This window comes from Poecilia mexicana, unplaced genomic scaffold (assembly GCF_051168715.1).
Source record: "Poecilia mexicana isolate PSO_F unplaced genomic scaffold, ASM5116871v1 scaffold_10, whole genome shotgun sequence".
Classification (NCBI taxonomy): Eukaryota; Metazoa; Chordata; class Actinopteri; order Cyprinodontiformes; family Poeciliidae; genus Poecilia; species Poecilia mexicana.
In genome coordinates, this window is record NW_028263379.1 from 29459211 (window position 1) to 29485349 (window position 26139).

Genomic DNA, 26139 nt, shown 5'->3' on the forward strand with positions numbered 1-26139 from the left:
TGTGATGATATCTGGGCATAATTCCAGAAAACTCCAGCAAGGGAAAAACAACTATATATGCTAGAACATTTAAGGCCTGTGGTTATTGTATTTAAAGGCACCATACATTTTCAAAATGAATTTAAGACATTTTAATGCGTTAATTTTAGCTACATAAATTTTAAAACAAACAGGAACTAAGTCTCAAACTGGAATAAATCAAGTGTCCTGTATTTTTGGGTCTTTTTTATTTTGCCCGTAACAGGTGCCGTTTCCAACTGATTTTAGAATTTCCACCAACACCAGAACCTGCTCATCTAATCACCAGTCCAACAGAACCAACCTGTTGAGCCAGTGGCTGACATCTGGGAGGTGGGCCCACTGAACTCCTGTCTGGTTGAGGGAGCGAAGCAGCCGGCAGCAAAGCAGAGTGAAGGGGGGCGTGGCCAGCGCCAGCCACTTCTCTGAGACGACCTCCTGCTTGGGGTGAGCAGAGGAGTGGCCGTCCTTGGACGGAAGGAGGTGCTCCTCTTCGTCTCCAGAGCCCTTCTGCTCCCTGAAGTACTTCCTGCAGACGTCCTGGAAGACGGCGAGGCAGAGCGTGTTGAGCAGGAAGTACCAGGTCTGGTGTTCCTCTTCGACGAAGCTGCTCGCCGCCAGGCTGAGCGTGTGGCCGACGGTTCCGGCCAGCAGCAGGACGTCGAGCTCTGACAGCGACCACTCCCCACCGGAGCTCCGCAAAGGAGACTGTGAAAGAGAAGACAAAAACGGACGGTTTACCCAGCGAAAAGGACAATCAAAACACTAAATATGGCTAAAATTTTGAACAACAGAAAGGGGAAAAAAAGAACTTTTTTGTCAGAGTTTAATACTCTCATTGCTTGAGGAACAGGGCCGAACTTTTTGCCTAAGAGTTGATATTTTCTTCTAAATGCCAGGAGATTGAACAGATCTGGGGAGGGATGAAAGGAATCTTCAATAATGCTGAAGGCTTTTATTTGGCATCTATTGGTCTCCAGAGAGAGGAGAAATATTACAATAACACACATCATTACCCTACAATTAGTTTCTACCGCAGTCAGTCGCCGTTATTTGCTACTATTGACCAAACATTCACCACACTTGGTTCTGCCAGGTCTGTAAACCCAGATCAAAGGTCTGCAACGTCTGGCTCTTACAAAACCAAATGATGTTTTTATTATAAAGTCAATAAGAAATGGTAGTTTTAGCAGTTATCCTGTATGTTTTAATGAAATATCTTCACAGAGTGTCTACAGAAGAAGGACACTGATGGTGCAAAGTGTTTTTTAACATTAAACCATGAGTGATCTACACATCTTTCTTCATTTTCCATATTATAGATACAGGTTTATTTTTCTTTGTAAAAGCAAAATAATCTTAAAATAAAAATACATAGTTTAATTGGATTAGCTTTCAAAACAAAATCTCTTTTTTTTTGGTGTCTCTAGACCAGTTTTATTTTGTAGCAACGGGGGTAAATGTTGCCCTTTACACTCAAAAGGTCCTAGTTCTTGTTAAATGGGGAGTTTGAAGGGCAGATGAGCATCTTAATGTCTTTATTACATTATTATTTTGATTTTTTTTTGCAAGGAGTCCTTCCTCAGCAGGTTTTGTAAGGCCCATCAGTATGTCTTGCTGAGAGGTAGGAGGTGGAAGGTTTTCATTTTCTGGCTCATTGATGCATTTACCTTGTTTGCTTTGCCTTCTCAAGCTGTCCCATAAATCAAATCATAAAAAGTGATACATTGTTTTCTTTTTCTTTTTTTTAAACAAGTAACATCTAAAATCCGCAGTGGGCTTCGGTATTAGACTACTAGTGGTGCACGCTATTGATCTGACCCTTATGCAGGCTGTACAAGGTACAACAGCAAATACGGAGCTCTGGTCAGATGAAACCAAAATTAAGGTCTCTGGACGACATGAATCCGTCCCCACTGTGAGACACGGAGGTGGGAGCATCAGTAAGGTATCTGAAGGTTTCAGAAAGTCGAATTTAAGACCTTTTTAATACCACCTTGAATGAAATTTAAGACCAAAAAAACTTTAAGTACAGGAGATCCTGTCATATTACAATCAAACATAGCAAAAACTTTAATTTTTGGTGTCTGTCTGCAGCAACTGACAGAGGTTTTGTGCATTTTTACTCTGCTTGACTCTCTACCGCCTCAACACCGTAGTGACTAGCTTAGACATTTTCTTTTTTTTGCCCAGAATGTGTCTAGTCTCGTATGTGTTGGCAACAGAAGGGAGACAGTGTCGAAAACTAACTTTGTTCAGACAATAATGAATCTGCGCTTACCCATGATAGACAAAAAAAAGCATTTGACTAGTTAGCTACAATTTTAAATGCACATTTTCTAGCTGGCTAGCAAGGAGATATTAGCAGCTAGTTAGCAGTAGCCTGAACCCCCTTGAGTCACCTAACATAATAAAGATATCTGAAAACGACTCAAGGTTTTGCCTGTGAGAAAGAAAAAAAAAACTACATAAATGAGATTTCATAGTATTGCCATGATGAAATTTAAGACCAGTCATTAATATATTTAAGGCCAAATTAATTTTTTTTGCCTTTAAGACATTTCAAGGCCTTAATTTCAGATTCCCAGACACCCTGATAACTCAAGAATGATATTTTGCCACTTTTTTCATTTTTGCAAACCTACATTTTTAAAACTCTCATAGTTTGAGAAAAAATTTTTAGAGTTGAATATTAGTCTGTAAGACTTTTTAAGGATGTGCAGACACTGTAATGCTTTTCTTCAGCAGGGACAGAGGAAGTTGGGATGTTTTCTACAAAACATGGACGGAGCTAAATACAGGACAAACCTAAAAGAAAACATTGACAAAAAAACTTGAGCCTCAGGTGTAGCATCAATTTCCATCATTCTAAGTCAAACGAGAGTGGAAACAGGATGTTTTAGATCAATGCTTCTTTATTTGTGCAAATGGCCCAATTTGGTCCAACCTGGGAGTTTGTGGGAAGACGAGAAAACTTCAGTTCAGAGACACTTTCCATTCAATACGACTGAGCTTGAGCAAAAGTGAGTCTTTCGATCCACAAAGCTGGTACAGACGTACCCTGAAAGAGTTGCAACTGTATCTCAGGGAAAAATGGTGTAACAATACACTGAATCAAAAACACACTACATTATTTAGGTCTGTTCTCAAAGACGGCAAACACTGTGTTTGGAAGTAGATATTAAACCAGTTTTGTGTTGTTGGTTTGCCACACTAACTCATAACAAAGAACTTTAAAGTCTAGTTCGTTGTGCTGGTAAGAACTGCCTGCAGATCTCCACCTGAGACATTTATTTATAATAAACGCTAATAGGATATTTAAGAAGATTCTTCTCACTTCTGATCAGCTGAATTTGTGGGAAATGTAATTTGATACACTTCAGAGGTTTTTGTTAAGAGAGTGCCGTGAGAACACGAGTCCCGACACACACACACACACACCTATACACACACACACACACACACACACACACACACACACACACACACACACACACACACACACACACACACACACACACACACACACACACACAATATTTTTAGCTCACCCACCTCTGTGCTTTGGCATCACAGTTGCCAGTGGGATAATTAGCAGGTTCAGATAACCTCCAAGGTGATTCACATTACAATTATTCAAAATTGAAAAGCCAACACCACAGCATCTATTAAATGACCTGGACGCAACACCAACAAAGCAGGAAAAACAAGTCAACTGATCCAAAAACTATTCACCATTGGCAATTTTTCCTCTGCACTGCTTTTTATAGTTGGACTATATATTTTTTTTAGATTATCCATCATGTTAATACTTCCTATATAACAGTCACTTCCTGCCTTGGCATGGCAAACGGTGACCGTGAGCTGTCATCCATCAATTGCGGACACGTCTCTGGAGGATGAGCCCGTCCCATCCTCAAGATTGGGAGTTTTTCCAGCTTAGCGCTCGTATGCAAATGACTTGATTTAGCGCATAGTCAGTTCAGACAGAGTTCAGCCAACCTCTCGGCTCAGCAGCAATATTTCACCTCGGAAAACAACAGACGTGCCTCATCGGCCCCGATGACGGAGAGAGAGGCTGAGTTGCTACGTGCCGGTACCTGCAGGCTACGGCAGCGGGGCCCGCTGTGGGAATGGGCTGGCTGAGAATTGATTTTCCTTCAAAAAGTACAAAAGAAACGCAGGGCCAGTTTTAGAACAAGTGTTTGTTGTTGGGGGTTTTTTTCTTCTTTTTTCTACAGCACATTAGATCGTTAAACATTTAGTTTTAGTAGTTTTATTCAAAAGAAGACAAGTAGAAGAGGCGGGGGGAAAGACACTTAACTGTCACATTACGTTCAGAAAATTGAAGCTGTAATTATGACCATCTTTCAAGTCATAATGTTGCCTCTAAGTTATAAATAGGCTCAAATGACAATTCAGAACTATTAGGCCAGATTATTGGCTAATCACTCTTCGTTCTGTTATCAAACAAACTTCAGTCGCTAAAAAGATCATTGAAGTTGTGTTTTAGGACAAGCAAATGAGCATCGTGTCTCATTATTTTCTTCTTTAGAAAAGATTAAAGTTTTAAAAGAAATTAGTTCAATGTATTTCCACTTGTAAATGGTTTCAAACCAAACAAATACAATCTATAGGATTTCTTACTTAAATAAAGTCAGGAACAACACTTGCGCAGAAACAATGCAGCATAATAACCTGTTCAGTTTAGCATAATTTCTGATAAGGAATACGTATGACACTTTGTTCACAGGAGATTGAGACGGGTTTCTGTTTACAGTGAGGCGGAAGATAAGGGCAAGTTCGACTGCATGCTAAAAATCACAGAAACATCTAGCGGCCTGGCATGACAACTAGAGGGAACTCAAGATGTGGAACGTTTTTCCAATCAGCATCGGAAAATACAGACAGTTTCTCGTCTCGTGTAAACGTAGCTCAAGTTGAATTCAGTTTCTCTCTTCATACGAAATGATAATTACATGCTTTACTAAGAAAATAGGTCAGATTGTTTTGCTGTTGCAGCACCTTCAAGCATCCAGCACCCTGAGGTGAGTGAATCTTCACTGGTGTAGACAGTGCGTCTGCACAGCTCAGCATGAGATTAGCATATATTAGCTCATTATTAAGGTCAATGCTGAGGTATTTTGCAGCATTTTTTGTGTTCCAGCTCTCACTCGTAATGTCAGGCTTTGGGGAAATTAAAACATGTACCAAACAGCATTAGATGTAGAAGGTGATGCTAGGGAATTATTTATATGCCATTAAAATACAAGGCAGATGCACAATTATATCCTTGGACTTTACACCACATGGTTCCTTGGTGGCTGCTGGGTAGGTTTGCTTAAACGTAGAAGTAAAAGACAGAGATAGAAAGTGTTTTAATTCAAGTAAATAAATAAAAAACAAAGGTGTTTACATGTTTTGTGATTTCTCCCTGATAGCACAATGAATGCTTTTCGATCTTGCTTACAATACAAATTGTTAGAGAGTAACATATAATTTTGGGAGATCAGCCAATATTTACATGTGAGGTCAATCTTATCTTCCTCAGCAAAGGACTAAAAATCAACCACTGTCCTCTTTTGGTCTCCATAGAGAGACGTTTTACTGACAGTCCGGCCAATCAGGTCATGTCTGTACGTTTGCAGTTAATAGTCACAGCACTGTTGCCAACTTAGCAACTTTCTTGCTACATTTAGCAAAATTTCAGACCAAAAAAAATGGCATCAGCCAAAATCATACAGATCAGGTTTTTAAAAGATTGATAATTGCTGATTGGCTCGAAAACTGCAATTGGTGCACAGCTAATCTATACGTTTACTCACCAAGAGGTGGGGAGAAAACTTTCTGTTATTTGTACAAATGAAAAGTTCTGTTTACATTTTTGTGAGCTCCAAACACGCTGCACACTGCTCACACACTCTGGTGGCAATCTGGTCCAGCTAACAGTTTGAAAATCCAGCCACATTTCATAAATCAGAATATGCTTTCTGACAAGGCTCACTTGTCGAACATAAAGGGACTTTTTGAAAAGGAGAACCTGAACACACTTTTACCTAAACCCACAGTTCTACATTAAAAATGTTTTTTATTGGTCTTAAATGTTTTCATTAGCTGTAAGTGGAAAATTATCATAATTCACAGAACCGTGTCCAATTAATCCACATAATGTGTTTTAACTCAATGGATTGAGTTACAGGAATGAATGAACTTTTCAATAATATTCTAATTTGTTGAATGTGTCTGCATGCACTGATAGAGGCGTTCCCTAGTCGAGACAGCATCCCAGACACAGTTGATGGAGGACAAAAAAAATGCTTCTGCCTTCATTTCATCACCTCCAACTGATGGATGGGTTTGAAAACTATGCTTTGAGTACGTCTATGTATTTATTTCAAATGTACGTGACCAGGGACAAGATGTGAAAGAAACCATTCTCCTGTCTATAACTCCTCAAACCAAAGACTGGTTTGTCCAATCCCTGATCAGGTTTGTAGACGTTTATAACTAACGACACAAAGAAAGCTACATAAAAACAGTAAAATAATATTTCATTGTGTTCAATAAGTTAATCTGTAGAGCTACCATTACAAAGAAACTTTTTTAAAATGGCAAAATAAGAATGTGGTGAATAAAAAAACAACAGAGTAAAGGTGTTGATAAGGTTGGAAGTTTCAGTGTTCGCCTATTTGTCTCAGTTTGAGCCACTTCTCCCCCCCCCCCCCAAGACGTAAAAGATGGAAGGTCAGTCAACTGTTCTGAGCTGCATAGAGGCAGATTATATACGAAAATGCACAAATAACTCCACCTCTCTTGTAACTCTAGATCTATGTGGGTCAGGCTGACCTGCAGTGCTTCGTCTATTTCTGTTCAAGCAATGCATCTGCTGTACATTCAGCGTTTTCACCCAGCTTTCTCTTCATGCGTCCTTGCTGAACTACAAGCGGATCCTAATACTTTTATGACGTTAGGTTTTATTTATACGCATACGGTAAGTGAGCAGAACCTTTGGACACACCCGGTAATCCAATATTGATGCTGTAACCGTAATGTATAACATTATGGAACGATTTCCATGGCAGCAGCAGCTTCTTTGATCCGCAACAAAGAAATCAGATACGTTATATCCCAGCAAAGTCTTTAGTCAGGAAATTGAAAAGCAGTTTTAAAACTACAGCAATTTCCTCCTTAAGTTAGGACCGCTTTATGTCCATGTCATGATTTTGATGAATGAAACATTAATATTTGGTGATGTTGGTAGAAGCAGAAAGTCTTTAAAGAAGAGGTGTATGAAACTTTTGTCATGTGGCCTAAAATTCTCATTAAAAAAATTCATATTTAAGAACTAAAGTCAGCAAAAATGTTTTTTTTCTTTACCTACTTAACAATAAACTAAGCATAAACTATTTTTAATTAAACAAAAAAAGTAATCAGATTTTCTTTTTGTACAACCCCCCCCCCAAGAAACGTACATCCGATACTTCTAATGGTTTTTGCATGTTTTCCTTGTTAAATGAAAGGCCTACATAGAGTTTGCTTGTTACTTTGAAGAAAATTGAATAAATATTTTATCCGGTTCTCAGCAATAAAAACAGGTCCTAGGTCGGTCTTCATTCGAAAACAGTTGTTGCACTCAGACAAGTTTTAATATGGCAATTAAAAGCAGATTTCGGCACTCCAAGGTGAACTTTAGAGTACGAGTCAATGAGTGGAGGTGCTACTAGTTGCCATGGCAATAGAAGAAAACCAGAAAGATTGGACAATATGATCACTCAGTGTTGCATCTAACAGTTTTGTAAGTAAATTTGTCCTAATTTATTCTTGAATTGTGGTCATGTGGACGCAAAAACTTCATTCCGAGGGCTGCAAACGGCCCCTGAGCCCCACCTTGAACCCCCGTTGCTTTAAAATAACCCACATGTAAAACACAGACTCTGTTTTTCTATTGCAAACTAATATTACCTGATAAAAGCTTCAAATTCTCAGTTTTTCTCCCCTGCTGGCACTGTTATTTTTTCTGGCCAGCATGTGGCCGGATCGCTTCATGTATTAATCAAAGAGACGTGAGTCCCTTAGTATTGATCTCCTCGTCTACCCTTGAACCCGAGGCTCTTCCGCTGACTTGAAAAGTCTAAATGGGAGAAATATTCTCCAGGGGGCCTCAGGGGCCAGCGGCGTGTACAGTTAGTACATTAATCAATCAAAATGAGCGGAGGCCTAATGTGCTGAGAAAAGGATACGGCGCTCCTGCCCTGTCAACAGTGCTCTCTGCACCATGAAAGGAAAAAGAAAAGGCCTCTAAATGTTGTACTTTGAACTAATTTTGGTGAAACGTTTAGTTCCAATCATATCTTTACCATAATTTATAACAGATTGTTTTGTTCTACTTCAGAAAATCAGTCTTGGGCCTGGTGTGCGTCTGTGATTTATTCCAGCGGCACGACTCTGAACCCGCCTTTCCATCATGTGACGAGAAAAAAAAAGAGTATTCTGACCCAGTCATCTGTGTTATGACTTCTCATTGGAAAACATAGCTGTTTCACCCAGGCCAAGAAAGAAATCTTGTTAAATTTTTCTACTGCTGTCAGACTCCACTGAACTTAAAAAAAAATAAAGAAGAAAAAAAAAAGTTATGAAATTCAATTAAATCGTCCGTTACGGGCCTCCTTTTCTAATAACATCGCTATTTTAGAGTTACGCAGTGTTTCTGCTTCTCATATTTCTTTAAGGGAAACAGCAAACTCATTACAGGGTCATTGGGTTCAAATTCTAATTATATTCTGTTGGAGCAGACAGAGAGCTAAATTTATGGAGCCAAACTTTCTGGCTCAGATTAAAAAACAAAAGCAAAGCCAGGGTTTCTGCAGGTTTCACAAACTCATATTAAGCCATTATGACGAGAATTTTACGAATATCACAAAAGAAATGTACAAAAGAGAATTGGATTATATTGCATGAAACATCGTATGGACTGGCAGCGGCGAAGATGAACGTTGTCCAGCCAACTTGTGGTAAATTTACACTTAGCCAAGATAGAAGCACAAAAAGCTAGCTGGGGTATCAGCAGCTGTTCACAAAACATAAAAGATGTTTGCGAGCGACTCAAACGTTTTGCCTGACAGAAAAGTCTGTAGAATAGTCCAGCCACAACAAAATGTAAGACCTGTGATTGACGTATTTAAAACCAACTTACATTTTTAATGAACTAAAGACATTTTAAGGCCTCAACTTTAGACACATGAGATTAAGACTTTTTAAGGATCCCCTGATAATTAAAGTGTGTGTTTTCTGCCCAATTTTTTCATTTTGCAAACCTACATTTTTAAAACTGTCATGGTTTGAACTTTGAAAGGCAAATTGAAAGGCAACATATTCAGCTTTAAAAATTGGATCCTGAAAACGAGAGAGAGCAAGAACGGCTAATAGCACCATAAAATTACTTTTACATTACTGTTATTATTATAATGGTGACTTGGGCCCACATGGCAAAGACGCAGTCACCAGACTGTCACATAAAATGCTTTTAAAATGCACTGAGGTTTTTGGCCATATAAAATATCCAACTTTCTTATCTAGTCTTGATAATAAAAAGAAAGGAGATATACAGGTGTATGGTAGTTTGGCTTATGAAGATGTGCTCTTATTGCAAATCTCTAAACCCCATTTTTAGAAAAAGTCGCTCGTTACATCAGGCATCTTTTGTGCCTGCTGTCAGGAGCAGCAGGGATAAAATCCATACATTGCTTTTAAAGTAATCCATGAGAACCTGTTATTGATCCCAGCGCCAACAGAAGGCCAATATATGAACGCTGAAAGAACAATTTCACTGAAGATGGCCCTTTGAAGAGCTGCTAGCCGTTCCAGGTAGAAATACATTTAGATCAGTAAATGTACCCGTGACAAGACTGAAGACTAAATGAACACAAATAACAGCGTTCACAGAAGATAAGGCGCTCAGATCAATAAAGGTGAGGTTTGGCCTGTATTTCCAAAGCTACATGCATTTAGAGACCACTAAATTAATCAATTTGATACATCCTGTACTGCAGAACATGTCTGCCTCCATCAGCACTGATACTAATGTTATGCTTCTGCATGCAAGAGTTGGGTTATAAGTGAGGTCTGCCCAGTAGGATCCTTCTTGTTGTTATTCAGTGGCTCGTTTCACCTTCAAGGTGGACCTGAAGGGTTTCTTTCACAACGGCGGCCCGTTACGCCTCGGAGTGGCCCAGTCAGGTCGCGGAGCCTCGGAGCGTTGAGAGCGGTGCAGAGGTCATTCATTACGCGAGGCAGCACTTCATGTTGCTATGACGATGGACTCTGCCAGGTACAGGACCGTCATCAAGAGACGGCTACTCGCCTTTGTGGTCGTAGCACAAACCTTCATTTAAAGCAGCTTTGCTGCGAAGTAAAATCGACTTTTTAGAGCTTTACCTCATATTATAGCGTTATTCACTGATAAAAAATATACCTGGAGTGTTGTTTTGACTCATTTTGATGCATGTTTGAGAAATCCTTTAATCTCCATGGCAACCATCCACCTGTGCAAAACGTCTGGGTGGACATAGCCCCGCCTTTGAGGTGCAGCTCCTCTTCAAAGCTGCAGTTTCCAAGCAGCCCTCCCCAACACAGCCCCTTCAGACTAGCCAGCAGCAATTAGCAAACACCTGGTGGACCTGTGCAGCTGATGAGCTCATTATAGCAGCTGAAGGGTTAACAGAGGAGCCATGTTGTGATGACTTCCTGAAGGCGGAGTTTCAGAAAGAGCAGGAGCTTCTTAAAGAGACAGAGCCCCAGTTTCAAAGTGTTAAACTACAGAGTCCAATTTTTTATAAGTCATTTTTAGGATTTTTATAACAACTGAAGGTGACATAGTTACTTGATTTTGCTATATGTTATTAGTACCTTTAAAGTAATAATAGAATATGAAAACAATATTTTTAAAGTCAAACTGGGTTTTCTATTCCATTCACAATATAAACAACTAACACTGTGACAGGTTGAATGTTTTCTAAATAAAAAATTAAAAGTAACAGCGGGTAGTTGGTCCAGACATTGTAAAGAACCACGTGTATGGCTCATTTTACACAAAAACATTTTTGACAAATGTTGGTGTTTTTACAAACATCTGGCACAAGACAAAGTTAACATCCAACTCTAAGTGTGTATCCATTCCCGTATTGGGACAGGAAGATGAGTGATTGTGGAAATTATAGGAAAGTCATCAGTTCCAGAAAACATCTGTGCACTTTTCATTTGTTTCTTATTTTTATTATTATTATTACTAAAAAAACAAAATATAACAAAAGCAGCAGTGTTTGGAGAGCTCTTCTTTCCTCCTCTCAGTTAGTACTGAATCTATAAAAGTTTCATGAAGCACAGCTTCACGTGTTTAAATGAATGAGCCGTCTCTGGTGTAAACTACTTCTTATTACCTTATCGTATTCCTGTGCAATACTGTAGAGTAATTAGGGGGTAATTAAGTGGAATCATTGATTAAATACCGAGCAAGGTGGGCAATTCAGTCAGGGGTTGAAACATTTATGTTCTTCTGAAAACTCGTTAAATAGGATTCGGAGATTTTTTTTTTTTCCCCAATTTTCAGAAATAAAAACAAGAAAACTTGAACTGGATCGATGTGCAGAAATAAACCTTTGGGAAACAAAAAGCTTAAAAACAAGTTGACGAATAGCAAAAAGATCAAAAGCACATAAGTGAGTAGATTTAGCTGTTAGTTTTATTCGAGCTGATTTTACAACCATAACGTTTCTCCACTCATTGTAATGAGCCTAAATATTTCCTTTCATTTTGAGGTTGTCAAGATTATTCCTAATCGCTAAATGTCAGAATAATGAGATTATTTTATTGAGACTTTTGAATCAGATCCAGTCAGAACTTGACGTACACAAGGACTAAGACGATGACATCTTGGTTTCATAAACCTAGGATAAGCTAATTGGCAAAATGTAAGTTTGCAAACATATTAAAATGAATTCATATCAATTTTGTGATTGAGACGGTATTTCGTTTTGAGTTTGTAAATGGGAACTGGTTGGCTGACCTTTGATGACCTCTGGACACATTTGTTAATATCTCTAAAATGACAGCGGCACAAACAAACATTTTTTGTTTAACATCGATTTCGTCGCGACGTCTCACTCACCTTCCCATGGGCCGTGGGTCCGAGCGGGAGCCTCCGCATCGCCATGGAGATCAGAATGCAAAACATTGCCGAGGAGAAGGCAACAGCGGCAAACACCAGGCCCCAGGAGAGGCTGCAGAAGTAACAGGAGCTCTCCGCAGACGTGCACACCAACACGTGCACGGAGGCCAGGAGCAGGCACAAGAGGTAGAAAGGCAGGGAGAGCAGGGAAGAGCGCACCGGAAGGTCCACTGCCGCGGCGCTGCTGAGGGCTTCGGGCATCGCCAGCAGTAAGACCAGCAGGAGCTGGAAGGCCAAGGGTGGAAGAGGAGAGGAGAGGAGAGGAAGAAGTTTGACCAACTTGGATCAATGCAGCTGTCAGGTTAAAAAGTAGGAACCTCATCTCTCTGTTGTGATGTTTATACTTTTATGGAGTGTGCAGATGTCTTTAGGTCAGGCGTCGACAGCTACTATTCAGGAATTTTTATATGCATCTCCGAGTCATATGAATTCCCTCATCTCAGGGAAGTCAGTCATATTTAAGACATTTAAGACGTTTTAAAGCCGCCCTAAATGAAATGTAAGCTCTAGTTTTCAGTCATTCGGCTCTGTAGAGGTCTGATCAGGTATTATCATGGTATTCAGGAACATTGGAGCAGAGATGCATCTGAAAGTTCCAGGTTTTTTCAGGTGCATTTTCAAAACGAGGAGCTGCCCTCGTTCAGTTCGGTTTCTACGTCAGCTGCCAACGGTAAGCATGTTTTCTACGATTCCTCTGAGCGTTTCACAGCCTGAACGTGACATGAGAGCTTCTGCCTTAATGGAAAACTCTGAAGCTTTTCACAATTGGAAATGTAAAAACTACTTCTCTTCATTGACTGTTATTAACATTAGTTAACATAATTAACAGACTATGTCATTTTCCTATTATTAACTTAATACATTGTAAGATTGGCAAAGTTAGTGACTAGAGATGCAACAACTAATCGGATGGTCAGAAACTAAAATAGCAGAGCAGTGAATGCACCATGCTAAGTGCCTTCAGGCTGTCAGTTTAAGATGTCGGTTTCGTGATCATATTTTATTTAAAATGTTAGTAAAACCCTAAATTGTGATGTCTGAGCACACAGTGCATGTTTTGTAGTTCTTAAGAAAAATCCCACTTAGCTAAACTCAGTTTCTGCTGGTCTGTATCCTAATGACAACGATGACTGTGAATGCAATTACATGATTTAAATGATCCCAGCAATTTAATAGCAGAAAATAATGATTTCATATAAAAAAATCTAATGTGTGTGGAGTAAATCAGTAAACATTTCAATTTTGCTTGCTGCACTGAATAACAAACTAACTTTACATTTTCTCTCCCAGCTTTGTTTTAATGCCAATTCATGTTAAAGACCATTAAAGTTATCAAAAGTTTGTAATCTTCTGAGTTTCTCTTTTCTTTTCTACTTCCTGCACTGTTGTGAGGGTTAATGAGCCAAACCAGCGCTGCCAAACGGGGGCCAGGCTCCCCCAGCTGACGCTCTGGGGGCCTCACCTGGAACACAAACACCATTCCTGCGATCATGGAGTACATGTCGTATTTGCCCAGCTGTCTGCTCAGAGCAGAACTCATGGCAGCCAGAGCCTCCAGGTACTGCTTCAGGACTTTTTTGCCCATGTTGGTCAGAACCTCCGAGGTGTTTCCTTCCAGGTAGAGCTTCATCCAGCTCCCATGAGCCTTTTCTGCCACACGAAACTGTTCGAAGCCGGCCTCTGGATTGGACAGGGGGAAAAGGAAAAAAAAACAAAAACAAAGTGGAAATATCTTGTTTTTAATTTGTTTACAAGACAAGGTGATCTACTACTGTGCGTTTTTTAATTTAGTAAAACAGTTTTTTCTTCTGTAAAAAAAGGTAAAGAAGAAAATAAATACAGAAAAAGTAAACAATTAAAATCATATATATATATATATATATATATATATATATATATATATATATATATATATATATATATATATATATATATTTGACTTATTTAAAGAAAAGTTTGCTTAAAATGCTGCAGCCTAGTCCAGTAGCTACATATTTCCAGCTATATTACATTAGTCATGCTGTTGCTTTTTGTTTTTGTCCTTCCGTAGCATTAATCTAACAAAAGGCTTGTCTACGCATCGTATTCATTGTTCTTCATGTTCAACTCGATACGATGGATTAATGAATCCTGTTTTCCTGCATGAGGCATTCGGTTTATCAGAGGCAGCTAAATGCACTCGTATGGCTGAGGAACCGAAGCCATTACTGCTGGAAAAACTGTGCAAACAAAAACAAAAACAAAAATCACATTCAACAGGAATTGCCATGTGCCTAACAAAGACCAAAAATGTACAATCTCGATTTCCAGTTCAGTTCCGTAAATATCTGAACGGATCTTTCCATTTTAACCCTTTCATGCATCGTGGTCACTGCAGTGGACAGATATCTGAAAGCCATTTTCCTGTGCTTCTTGTGGATTTCTATGTTATAAATGCACACAGACCACTGAAGTGGACATTAATGCATCATGCAATACACTGCCAACTACTGGCCGTCCACTGCAAATGCAAGAACATTTTGTGAAATCCAATATGGCCAACAGACAAAAGGCAGGCCGACCAATCCGGTCCCTCCTACTGTAGATGACTCTTGCAGGTAAGAAAAATATATTGTGACATCAAGTATCCCCTAAAGAACACTACTGATGTGTTTTCCAAATAACTGTGTCTTTGGAGAAAATTACAATTGAGCACCTAGAAAAAAAAATCTAAAAAACATTCCTACCTTTTTTTTATGCCGTAAGAAAATCAAAAACACTTTGAAAAAAAAAACTGTCATAAAGGATCATAATTCCTGCATAAAAGGGTTCAAATTTCGAAGCGGCTCTGAACTTACAAGGCCGCTAGATGTTGCTTCTAGAAAAACAGACTGATCAGGCTTAACTTTATGAGTTAGAAGTCTGCTGGTCCCCGTTCTCCTCCGACCCGTTGAGGCATGGACTCCGTTCGACCCCCGAGGTTGTGAAGAAGTATCTGCTGACGAGACGCGACCAGCGGACGCTTCAAGTTTAACTTTGAAGGAGGGGAGCTCCACGGATTGATTGATCGATCGATCGGTTGTCCAATGTCGATGTTTGACTGGACTGAAATCTGTGGGATTTGGAAGACCAAGCCAACTCCTCAGACTTGTTGCAGTGCTGCTAACATAATTTGTGGGCCTGTTTCAGCTTTGCGCTGGGGTGCGTCACCGTGCGGAAAGACGTTTCCTCATGACTGAAGCCTCCGCAAACAGCCGACACATGCTTGTCTTTAATCACGAGGAAAACTTTCAGACCGTTTCTGTAGAAGTGAGATCCCTGTAATCTTACTTACGACTTCATCCGTCATTTTTGACATAATGACATATGATGTTCTTTTGAATAGGTAAAAAACAAAAAAAATCAATTAGATTTCAGTATTTTCTTCTTTTTTTTATAGTTCTGCGTCAACTTAAAAAAAAGAAAAAAAATTAAGCGAGTTCTTCCCTAGTGAGACCATTTAGTCTCATGAGCGATTTGTCTGGTCGCTTACCGAGACCGGCTCTGACTCATTCAGCAGATCAAATGATGCCACCTTACATTTTACTCCGACGGCTTCGAAGCCGTTCGAAGGCCAGAACAATTTGTTTCAGCTCCATAAAAAACACGCAGCCTCTCCTATAAACAATTATTTGCAATATAACACCTATCTCAGCAGCATAAGCATAGAGGTGATAAATAGGGACTGGGGCTCTGTCAGACAGGGAGGGTTAGAAGAAATATTAGAACCTTAAGCCACAGGCATGAATTACACAATATGGATGGCCCCGGCCATGCGTCATCCGTCTGAAAGTACAGGGATTGGTTAATGGCTTCTCCAAATGCCCGAGGTTAGAAGCAGAGGAAAAAAAAACTTAAAACAAAAAACAAAAAACGCAACATAAAGATTGAAATACGCGAGACAAGACCCAGGAATGGGGCAGAGAGAGAACTAAAGGTGGAACAGGGTTGTTTAATCCTTGCATCATCATTTTTTAAAAAAAAGGCCTGCTTTCATGTCCTGGAAGTTATTTCTTGTGAAAAGCGAGAAAAACAACTCAAGATTTCGAGATAACGCAACACGGGCCGAGTCGGAAAACGCCGGCCTGAGGAGTCGGGGTGGCAAGAACTGCTCGATGCCTCACATATTTGGAAGAAGAAAATAAAAAAAAACAAACAGAAAACAACAAAATCCAAACCGTATCCCGAGACTCCAAACCCTGAGCAACAGAAGAGGAAGATTTGTCCGACGGGAGGGTTATTAAAACACCCGAGGCAACGGTGGCAAACACATCCTGCTGCATAATAACTTCCTGATTACCCGAGTGGACGGATTCAGACAAATCAACACATCCAAATGTAGGTCTACTGAATTTATTTCCTTTTTTTTTTTTTCCTCCCATCGCTATGGAAACCCATGGACTAAAATAGAGAGGGAAGTGAGGTGCCACTCGTGTTTTTGTTTGTCTCTAAATGCAACGTTTGCTGTGTGTGTCTGACATCTGCTTTAGACATGAACACAGTCAACCTGATGGTGTAGCATCATCTGAACTGGGTGCTGGGGGGTGGGGGGGAATACACGCACACGCACACGCACACACAGGAGTGACTAAGGACTAGCAGCGATAGTTAATGCTCCATGATGCAGGCATTTCTCCCGCTAGCTGTGCTGAGATCCTCCTGATGCGTTAACGTAGCAGTATGTCCTCCATTATGCCTGATGAGCTTCTTGTTTGTTTGTTTTTTTTATTGTAAAGTTAGGCTCAGGTGTAGGTGTGGGGTTTCTATTCACTGTCTAATCAAAAGTGGTCCAACGTAGAAACAGCGAGGAAATGGAAACAAGTTTGTAAATGTATGTGGGTAACTTAAAAATACGTAAATAAAGTTCAACGCAACTTGTGTTTTCTGGATTTCTGGCCTTAATAGATTTGCTGTCCTCATGAATGTTTATTTGATTCTGTTGGATATGTAAAGTAACGTAAAAGGGCAAAATGTTTGGGTGAACATGCATAGAACAAACATCTACACAATATTTGGTGACTCTTTACTTGAAGGGGCGTTTTTAAGACTGATACGACTCACATAAATATTTAACATGAAGGAGTCTTTATGAATGTCTATGACTGTTATCATGATGCGTCATTCTGTAAATAATGACACTTTTAATGCAGCGTTGCTTTAAAAGTTGTATTAAAAGTGAATTAAAAGTGCCAACTTTGCATTGAATTGTATAAATTTACCAAAAAAAAAAAAAAAAAAAGGTCATGCTGCATTTTGTCTGACTTTTATATCATCAAATCTGGATCGGACGAAAACAATGGCTGAAAAAACTCAGAATGATGAAAATGTGAAGGGAATCGGATCAATCACAACGCCACCACTCTGAGCTCAGATTAAAAACTACACAAACCACAGACAATAAATCACATTGCTATTAGTTAGTTGTGGTGGCCTTCTTTTTTATTCGTGTTATGATTTTTGTGCCAATCTTGCTGACTCCCATTGCTGGATAAACTTTAAAATTGATCCACAAACGGCTCCACACTGTATTACTTCTGTAAAATGTGACGCTGTGTGACGTCAGCTCTCTTCTTCTGCGCACTGCGGTCGCTTTGGGGTGGTAAATCGTTCACACAGAAGTCTGGTTGTGGTTGGGTTTTATTTGTAGCATGAACAAGCAAACGCCTAATGCTGCAATGATAACGTTGATTCAACACACTGCGCAGCTCCAACAGCCTCACAACACACTCTAAATGAGGGCAACACGTTGCCTCCATGTTAAAATCAGGAGTATTGCTCAGTGGGAGGCGACACGTCGAGGCGAACGGCTTCAATCACCTCCAGCAGGTCAGACGTGACTTTGTGGATTCTTCTTCAGCCGTGATTTCAAATCATCCATTCATCTTCCAAATCAGTGATTCGTGAAAATGAGGACAACATCTACAAACTTTTTTTTTCTTTTTAAATCGCTGCTTTAATGCTTACTGGGGATCTCTGTGGGATTAATTAAAATTCATCCCGTTTTAAACCGGTATTGGTTTCATGTTCTGTCTGTCGGCTCGGTCACTCGTGACACCTCTCAGACAAAAGAACGATGCCTGGGAAGGACGTCTGGAGCAAGAAGGAAGGAGCTCAAAGACTGGATGTCTCTCAGAAACCGTTTGACGGCGAGACATAAGTGGATGGATAAAAATAAATACAGGCTGTGATTTGTGCGAGTCGTTCTACAGAAATGGGAAAGGACTGAAGTTAAAGAGCAGACTACAGATTGGAGACTTCCCTGAGGTGGTTTTTACATTTAAAAGGGAATTTATTCAGGTACAAAAAAGAAAAACCTCTGATCAAAACAGGTTTACTTAAAACACTCAGCTCCTGCAGGAGTTGAGCAAATCCAGACTGATCTTGTTGAGCTCAGGCTGCTACAATTGTTGGTTCTTTCGCACAGTAAATTGAACAGGCAGCTGAAAACCACAGCTTGTTTTTAATTATGCCTTTCTGATCATTACTGAGTCGGTGAGTGATGTATACACTTTGTTAGATTGAGATAAGAAGTAGGATTAAACAAGTGTTCACGTGTTCTTGGACGATATGGCTGATAGGAGCATTTCATATCAGTCGACATTGATAATTATTGATTCTTTTGTTTTAAATATCTTAAGTACCGCCAAAAAACGTTGTGCACACAAATGTCTTAGTTTTGCACAGCAGCAAATAAGGTCCTGTCCAAACGCCAGCTTTCCCCAAACTGTGACTTTCTGCAGCGTTTGCACATCTAGTCCATTTTAAACACTCTTCCTACATGTCCTCTACTGCTTTCTGGATGATGAAGAAAGAAACGCAATGAACTAATTGTATTAAACCTTTTAAATATTAGCTGAAGAAGATATGCTGCATTCGATTCGCCTCGGAAGCTTCTGGAAATTGCAAAATTGTTGTGCAGCTAAATGCTGTTAGCAACACAATACAAACACTCCACACCTTCAAACAGTCAAGAAATGTGTTTATTAACTGTTTTGAATAGATATAGACCTTTAATATATTTTAAATACACGGCAGCCATGTTGGATATTGAACAACATGGCTACAACATAAGAAACTTTTTGACTTTCCAACTTGGAATTCCGACTTTGGGAATTGTTCTAGTGGCATTTCTGATCGGAAACCCAAACAAACACAGCAGTAAAGGCTGAAAAGAAAAAATTAAATAGTGTCGTAGAAAACGTGAGCTTTAAGTGCTTTGGGCTTTGGAATTGCTTTTGTAGATTTTGTTGTCGCTAATTTTAATATCATAAAGCCAACGCTTGAGAATTTGTTTCATCTTTTTGTCTCTGTAGATGATTTATATGTAAAATAAAATGTACTTGTAAAAAATTATTACACAAGTTACTTTTTTAATCTTAAGATCTGTTTACATTTACAAAGCCACTAGGCGGTAAAGACTGAACTTTGACTAGGCCACTCCAAAACTTTAGTTTTGTCTTCTTCAGATACAAACTAAGCGTGGCTGTTGGTGTTTCTTTTTTATTAATTTTTTGAACATGTTGTGTTAGTTTTATATCAGATCAAACAGAACAAACCAAGAAATTCCTCTTTTGTCTCGTTTGCACACAGAATATTTTTTCTAAAAATCTCAGGAATAATTTTTTTTGATGTACGTTTCTAACTCTTTAAGGTCAGGTAGATGAGAAAATTACGCATTCACAGCACTCTAAATCTAAAACTATAGATTTAACCAATGAAAATAAATTTGTGATGATAGTTAGAGGACAAGCATTAGGCCTCCTGAGAAGATTTAGTGCTTAAAAACTAAAGTTTAACTTCAAAACGGCACAAATACTAATTTGCTGTTGTCCTCATTTTTAAAGACACCTTGGCACATTTGTTGCTTAAAAAAATAGATGCAATCCATTTTGTCTCTTTATTTCCTCTGCAGGACAGGAAGCAAAAAAAAGTCCCTGCATGGGAGAGACTTTAGTTAATATCTAAATATCCCCAGTTTCCTATTTTCAGTTCTAAATGGAATAATTTTTATTCTAAAAAAAAAATACAAATTACTGTGTCCATAAGTATGATAATGACACAATGAATATGATTATGTGGTGACAGAGCTCATTTTATTCATGGCAGAATAAATATGGAAATGAAGTTCAACATTTTGATGGAGGCCGAGATGAAATAATGGGAGCCGACTGTATGTTTCGCTTTCATTCACGTCGGTGGGATTTTTCAGACCGACGCCGGCTGAAACGCTCTTCACTTCAAACACGATTCCATCAGGTGAGAAAGAATCGCTCTGCATTTTGTTCCGGCGTAAGCTACAGTTTGAAAAATCTGCCCCGATAACCTCGCAGGCAGCGGTGTGAGCGAAGTGTGAAAGTCGAGTCAACTGCAAGACGAGCCCCGAAACGATGCAGCGTAACAACGAGTCAACCCGTCGGGCACGAGGCTGTCTGGATTGAAAGTTTCCCTCCGCCTACCTTTCTGGTAGTCGGGCGTGCTGTCTCGGAGCAGGCAGCTGAGCTGGTGGCCGTTGAGATGCAGGAAGCGCAGCTGGTCTCGCATCGACCGCTCCTCCAGCACGCCGGGGATGACGCGGCCGACGCTGTTCTGAGGCACGGGCAGCCCAAGGCCCAGGGCCAGCGTCGGGGCCAGGTCGACCTGCTCCACCTCGCCGGGCCTCTCCATTCCCGCTGCAGGAAGAGAAGACAAAAACACAGGGAGGGTCAAAACTTCAGTACAAGGGCCACAAATGTACTTTTCCATACAATCTGCATCCTGGTGAGTCAAGTTCATTTGCGCAGCAGACTTCAGCAACAGGCAGTGCAAAGGGCTTTACATCATAAAAACGCAATAAAGCACAAATTATGAACCAAGAAGTAAACATTACACTTTGTCAAATGGTGTCATCAGTATCATCAAGAAAATACTAATCAAACATATTGATCAATATTCCAGTGATTACAAATCAAAGGCAACTCTAAACAAATGGCTTCCGGTCTTGATTTAAAGTGTTCCAGCAGTTTTGCAGTTTTCTGGAAGTTTCTTCCATACAAGAAGATTAGATTGGTTCTGGTTCTGGCAATACAGAGCAGAACCAGAACCAGAAGACTAGAGTGGATCTGCTGCTGATCCAACACCAGCAGCAGATCGTTAATGTGTTAGTCCGTCTAATCCCAGACGTTTCCAGGCCCTGTAGGGACCCAGACAACCCGTCTTCTGTGGGTGTTTTCGTTCCTTAATGCCACGTCGTCCCAGCAGTGACGGCTGTGTCAAACCGATCACCAACACAGATATTTATTTCTCAAGACAAAAGCCACGGTTTTCTACTTCGGTCACATTCCAGGCTCATTCAATAACTCCACTTTCTGTCTTGTTTTTACGCAGGTTTACGCCCCTGCACACAAAAGCCTTTCACAAGCCTCATAAGGACAAATTTGCAGAAAAAAAGAAGTCCTCGTCCTGGAGTCAGAAACGCGGCAACAGCGGCGGCGAAACATCCCACGGCGTTCAATTACTAGGAAGCCTGATGAAGTAAGACGAATTAACGGAGCGTGCTGTTGTAGTCGCTGCTGCTCCGCTACTTCTGACCCCTCAGCGGTGAAACTGTGAGCAAACGAAAGCAACGTGAGGGGGTGGGGAGAGCCAAAAACTTCTCATTTTAATTCATGAAGGCAGCCTGCATCGTGTTCGTGGGTTAGAAACAGGGCAAAAAAAAAAAAAGTAACGTTTTAGAAACCGAACACAATACGACAAATCACCCCCATCATTATTCTCATATTAATACCCATGAGGGGGGCTGTCAGGACGGCAACAGCATCAACAAAATAAGACGTGAATTTAATCATCATCATCATCATCATCATCAAGTGAGCCCGGGATTTTGTTTTTCAAAGCCAGTCGTCTCCTGTCAAGCGCTTCGTTGTTGACAATCTGCTTCCTGAAGAGAGCTTCCGACAACAGACAGACAGTGGGAGTGCTGTTCTCCCCCGCCCCGCTCTGTCTGTGTTTGAGTGAAGTTTTCAGGTTGCAGCGATGAATTAAACTTATGCAGAAAGTCTTTTTAAATGAACAGAGGATCTGTCAGGAAGTGAGACCACCGCAGATTAAAGACGGGCACGCATTTCAGAGCTGGAGGCTTATTTGGACAGACCGGTATAAGCCAGAAAACGATCCGTTTGAAAGTAAAAGGAGCTACAGTCACAGCAAAAGACAACAGGAAGTGAAACCTGCTTTAAGATGCTTAGTACCAAGTTGCAGATTTAAAGTTTGGTTGTTAGTTGCAATTATACTGACAGCTAAAGCAGATGGGAGTCTTCTTTTTCTCCATCTGTACGCTGTTAACAGAAAGCAGAGGGGCTTCCTCCATTATCGAACCCCACACACTAACCTGTAGAGAGCAGGGGTCTTCAAATCCAGACCTCCAGGCCCTGGAACCTTTAGATGTGTCCCTGATCCAGCACACCTGAATCAAACGGCTGGACCCCCTCCTCAGTGTGCAGTACAGTTCTCCTGAGACCTCATTACTGGACTCAGGTGTATTGAAGTGGAGACACAACTAAAAGCGGCAGAGCACAGGGTCCTTGAGGCCTGGATTTAGATAACTATCTAGCTAGCTGTCCATTATCAAACCCCCACACTAGCTACCTATCTAGCTCTCCATTTATCTAGCTAGCTGCACAACTAGCTGGATACAAGCTACACAGCTAGCTAGATAAATGGATAGCTATACAGAAAGCAAAATGGCTAGCTAGCTAGTTGACAGGAAGACCATTATATCCTTTTGAACTTTTAGCATGGAAACATTTTGGTTTCAGAAAGGTTGGAAGGTTTCTGTAAATCTCAGACTTAAGATAAGAAACTTCACTTTCCAGAAAAGATGATTCAAAGAGGTTGCTGTTTTAATAACTTAAGCTAATCGTAGTTGCATCTCTACTTATCGCTTAACAGATTTCTAACACACATAAAATTCTCCATTTTGCTCACTGGAAATGCATTATGTCAACTTACATCAGAATCAAATGTGCTAATACTGATAGCTTGTAAAAACTATCACCCTCCGTCAAAATGTTATTCAGCCTCCTCTCTTGCAACATGGTTAATTAAGCCTTTTTATTTTTATAAAAGACACATTATTACTAAACGCATGAAACCAAACACATTTACCAGTGAACAATGTGACTTTATCAAATACAGTCACAAAAATTTCAATTGTAGCAATTCGAACTAAATTGAAAACTATGATAAAAAACAAACAAACATATTAACCCAGTTTGTAAATGAAATAAAGAGAAAAGCTGGAGGACTTTTGGTCATGATGGAGTGTCCTTGAAGCTCTCTTTATTTCTTTTAAAATAAGGGGTGAAGACGGACCACCTTGTTCAAGTGCTCCAATCATTCACCTCCAGGGCTGTGGGTCTCCCTGGGTCAGCCAGAGTAGAATCAAGGGTCATTTGTTCCCCACAATCTTTAAAAGTAAAGAAAGTAAAGTAGTATTTCCACAAACTCTTGCATCGGTTGGTTAGACTTTATGGCCCAGTAAAGAGTTCATCTTTAAGCCCTTCATAAGCTAACATTCAAACTTTTTTTTCTTCATGTTTGTGTTAAAAAGTTGGAATAAATTATTAGGAAAACATTATTTAAGCACCTAATTAAGCTTTTAAATACTAAAAAGTGAGTCAACCCTGATATTTTTTTTTCCTGTACAGATCTTACTGAGACATCTTTCAAAATATCCAATTGCTAACTTGAAAACAAAAACACTCTCGACATTTTAATGTAGAGACAAAATATCCATTACAAAAATGGTTCGTGCCTTTAAGTGAAATATTTATTTGATCCAGAAACACATTCAGAATTTTGTCTCCCACAGATTCATTACATGCCAGCATTTCACACAGATCAGTTTCACATCCACAGAAACAGAATCAGTTTGTTAAACTCCAACCAAAGAGTGGAAATGCCTCCAGGAACATAAGCTGGAAGATTGGTGGGAATTTGACAGACTGATATCTTAGCCGGCTGCTATAGATGGTGCATGTACATCTGTCCGGTTAAGGTTCGCCGTTGTAGCTCTACATGGTTCAGAGACGGTTTAGGAGAAAGTGTTTTGGTCAGTGGAGAGCAAAATCAAACTCTCGTTTGTTCTGCTCGGCGGCCAATTGAATGTGAACTCCAGGAATATTAAAGATGGGTCATGAATGAGACTTCCAGCATGGCAATAAATCAAGATAAACGGCTAAGACAACAATGGAGTTACCAAAGATGAAGCACGTTAAGGTCGTGCAGGAAGTCTGTAGCAGACCAGTTTTTTGTCTTTCGAACATCATCGACTGGAATGTATTGTTGTCACAATAAATCAAAATTCTTATGACGAGAAGTTCTCATGATATCAATAAATGAGAAAAAATAAATGAGATATTTATAAAAACAATAATCCAAAACTTTTCCCCGCTGAGCGAATACAGCTGGGATGTTACAGACACTTTATTGTTATTTTATGCATTAAAATATGAATTTCTTTTAAGGCTTTTTTTCACCGCACCTGAAAGTGCCGAACAGCCTTAAAGTTAATTCCAATCCCTATTGCTCAAGGGAAAAACAATAAAGTTGAATTGACATTGAAATATTAAATTTAAAACTTTAATTATAAGGTTCAAAATGTAACATTATGACGCTGGGAGTCCCTTTTCATTGCACTGTGTGTACAGTCCAGACCGTGAAGCCTCCTGGTGTGTTTAGTTAGCGGCTAGCTGTTGAACTAACTTTAAAACTTACCTTCCATAGTTTATGTGAGATAACGACAGAGTTTATTTTTCATTTGAAAACGGTGTCAAAGTTTTTATAGCCTTTTCCTTTTGGCTCCAGCACAGTAGAGATAGAGGCAGACTCAGACACACTTACCTAGATATACAACAGTCCTAGCCATGTCTGAATAAAGAGGATTTGCCTGTCAGGGTCCTTCCAGCAAAGTCAATTAAACGTTCTGCCAATATGCGCTTTTCTTAGAGACGCAATGAGATTAAAGAGTGACGCACAGGTATTCAGCAGGCAGCAAGTTCTGACACCGGGGAGCATGTGCTAATGAAAACAACAGGGAAACAAGCGATCCGCTAATGACCCCTCATTTGAAAGAGTAGACATTTATGCTAATGCAGCCACTGATTTCATTAACCAACATGTTTCCATGCCGCCATGTTTACGTCTAAGGTGCCACTTAGTGAAAGCCCTCACCTTACGAGATTATGGTACATTTCCTTAGAGAGCCTCCCTTTTGATGAGGAGATTTTAATCAAACCTTGAGGAACTTTTACAGCGTTTCTACGAGCAGTTAGGTGTTTTTTTTTTGTTGTCGTTTTTTTTTTCTCAGTAGCAAATGGTAAAGTGAGACCAAGTGTGGCTCTGAAAACTTTTAAATGCACCAAAACACAAAACATTTGGTTCTCCAGGCATACTATATTGACTTAGAAAAAAAGATCTTGAAACTGAAAAGCCTTTGGGACAGCTATGGAGAAATTTCAAATAGACTCAACATTCTTTCTGGGGACATCATTCAAACTTTTAACTTGGTGTTTAAGACTTTTTAAGACCTTTATGACTGGAATTTAAGACCTATATCTCCACATAAATAATGTTCTCCAGCCAACTGGCAATAAATTTGCACTTATCAACACAAAAGAAGCTAGCTAGCTAGCAACTAGGGTATGTTAACAGCTAGTTACTGGTAGCCTCAACCATCTGAAGATTTTTGAGTGCAACTTGAACTTTAACCTGACAGAAAAGTCCTGCAAGAACAATATACTAAATTAAGACAAAATTTAAGACCATTATTAACATGTTAGAGCTCAACTTACTTTTAAGATATTTTAAGGCCTTAATTTTAGATGCATTAATTTATTACATTT

General features: G+C 39.7%; 1 protein-coding gene across 1 annotated transcript in view; it reads right to left on the minus strand.

The window, feature by feature from the left end:
* Positions 1–26139, minus strand: part of pigg (phosphatidylinositol glycan anchor biosynthesis class G (EMM blood group)) — an 89209-nt gene that overhangs the window by 42797 nt on the left and 20273 nt on the right. The window contains exons 6-9 of the mRNA XM_014969246.2: positions 20716–20928; positions 13704–13921; positions 12182–12466; positions 323–726 (exon numbers count right to left, since the gene is read on the minus strand). Coding sequence (XP_014824732.2) covers positions 323–726; positions 12182–12466; positions 13704–13921; positions 20716–20928 — 1120 coding nt within the window. The remainder of the gene's footprint in view (positions 1–322; positions 727–12181; positions 12467–13703; positions 13922–20715; positions 20929–26139) is intronic.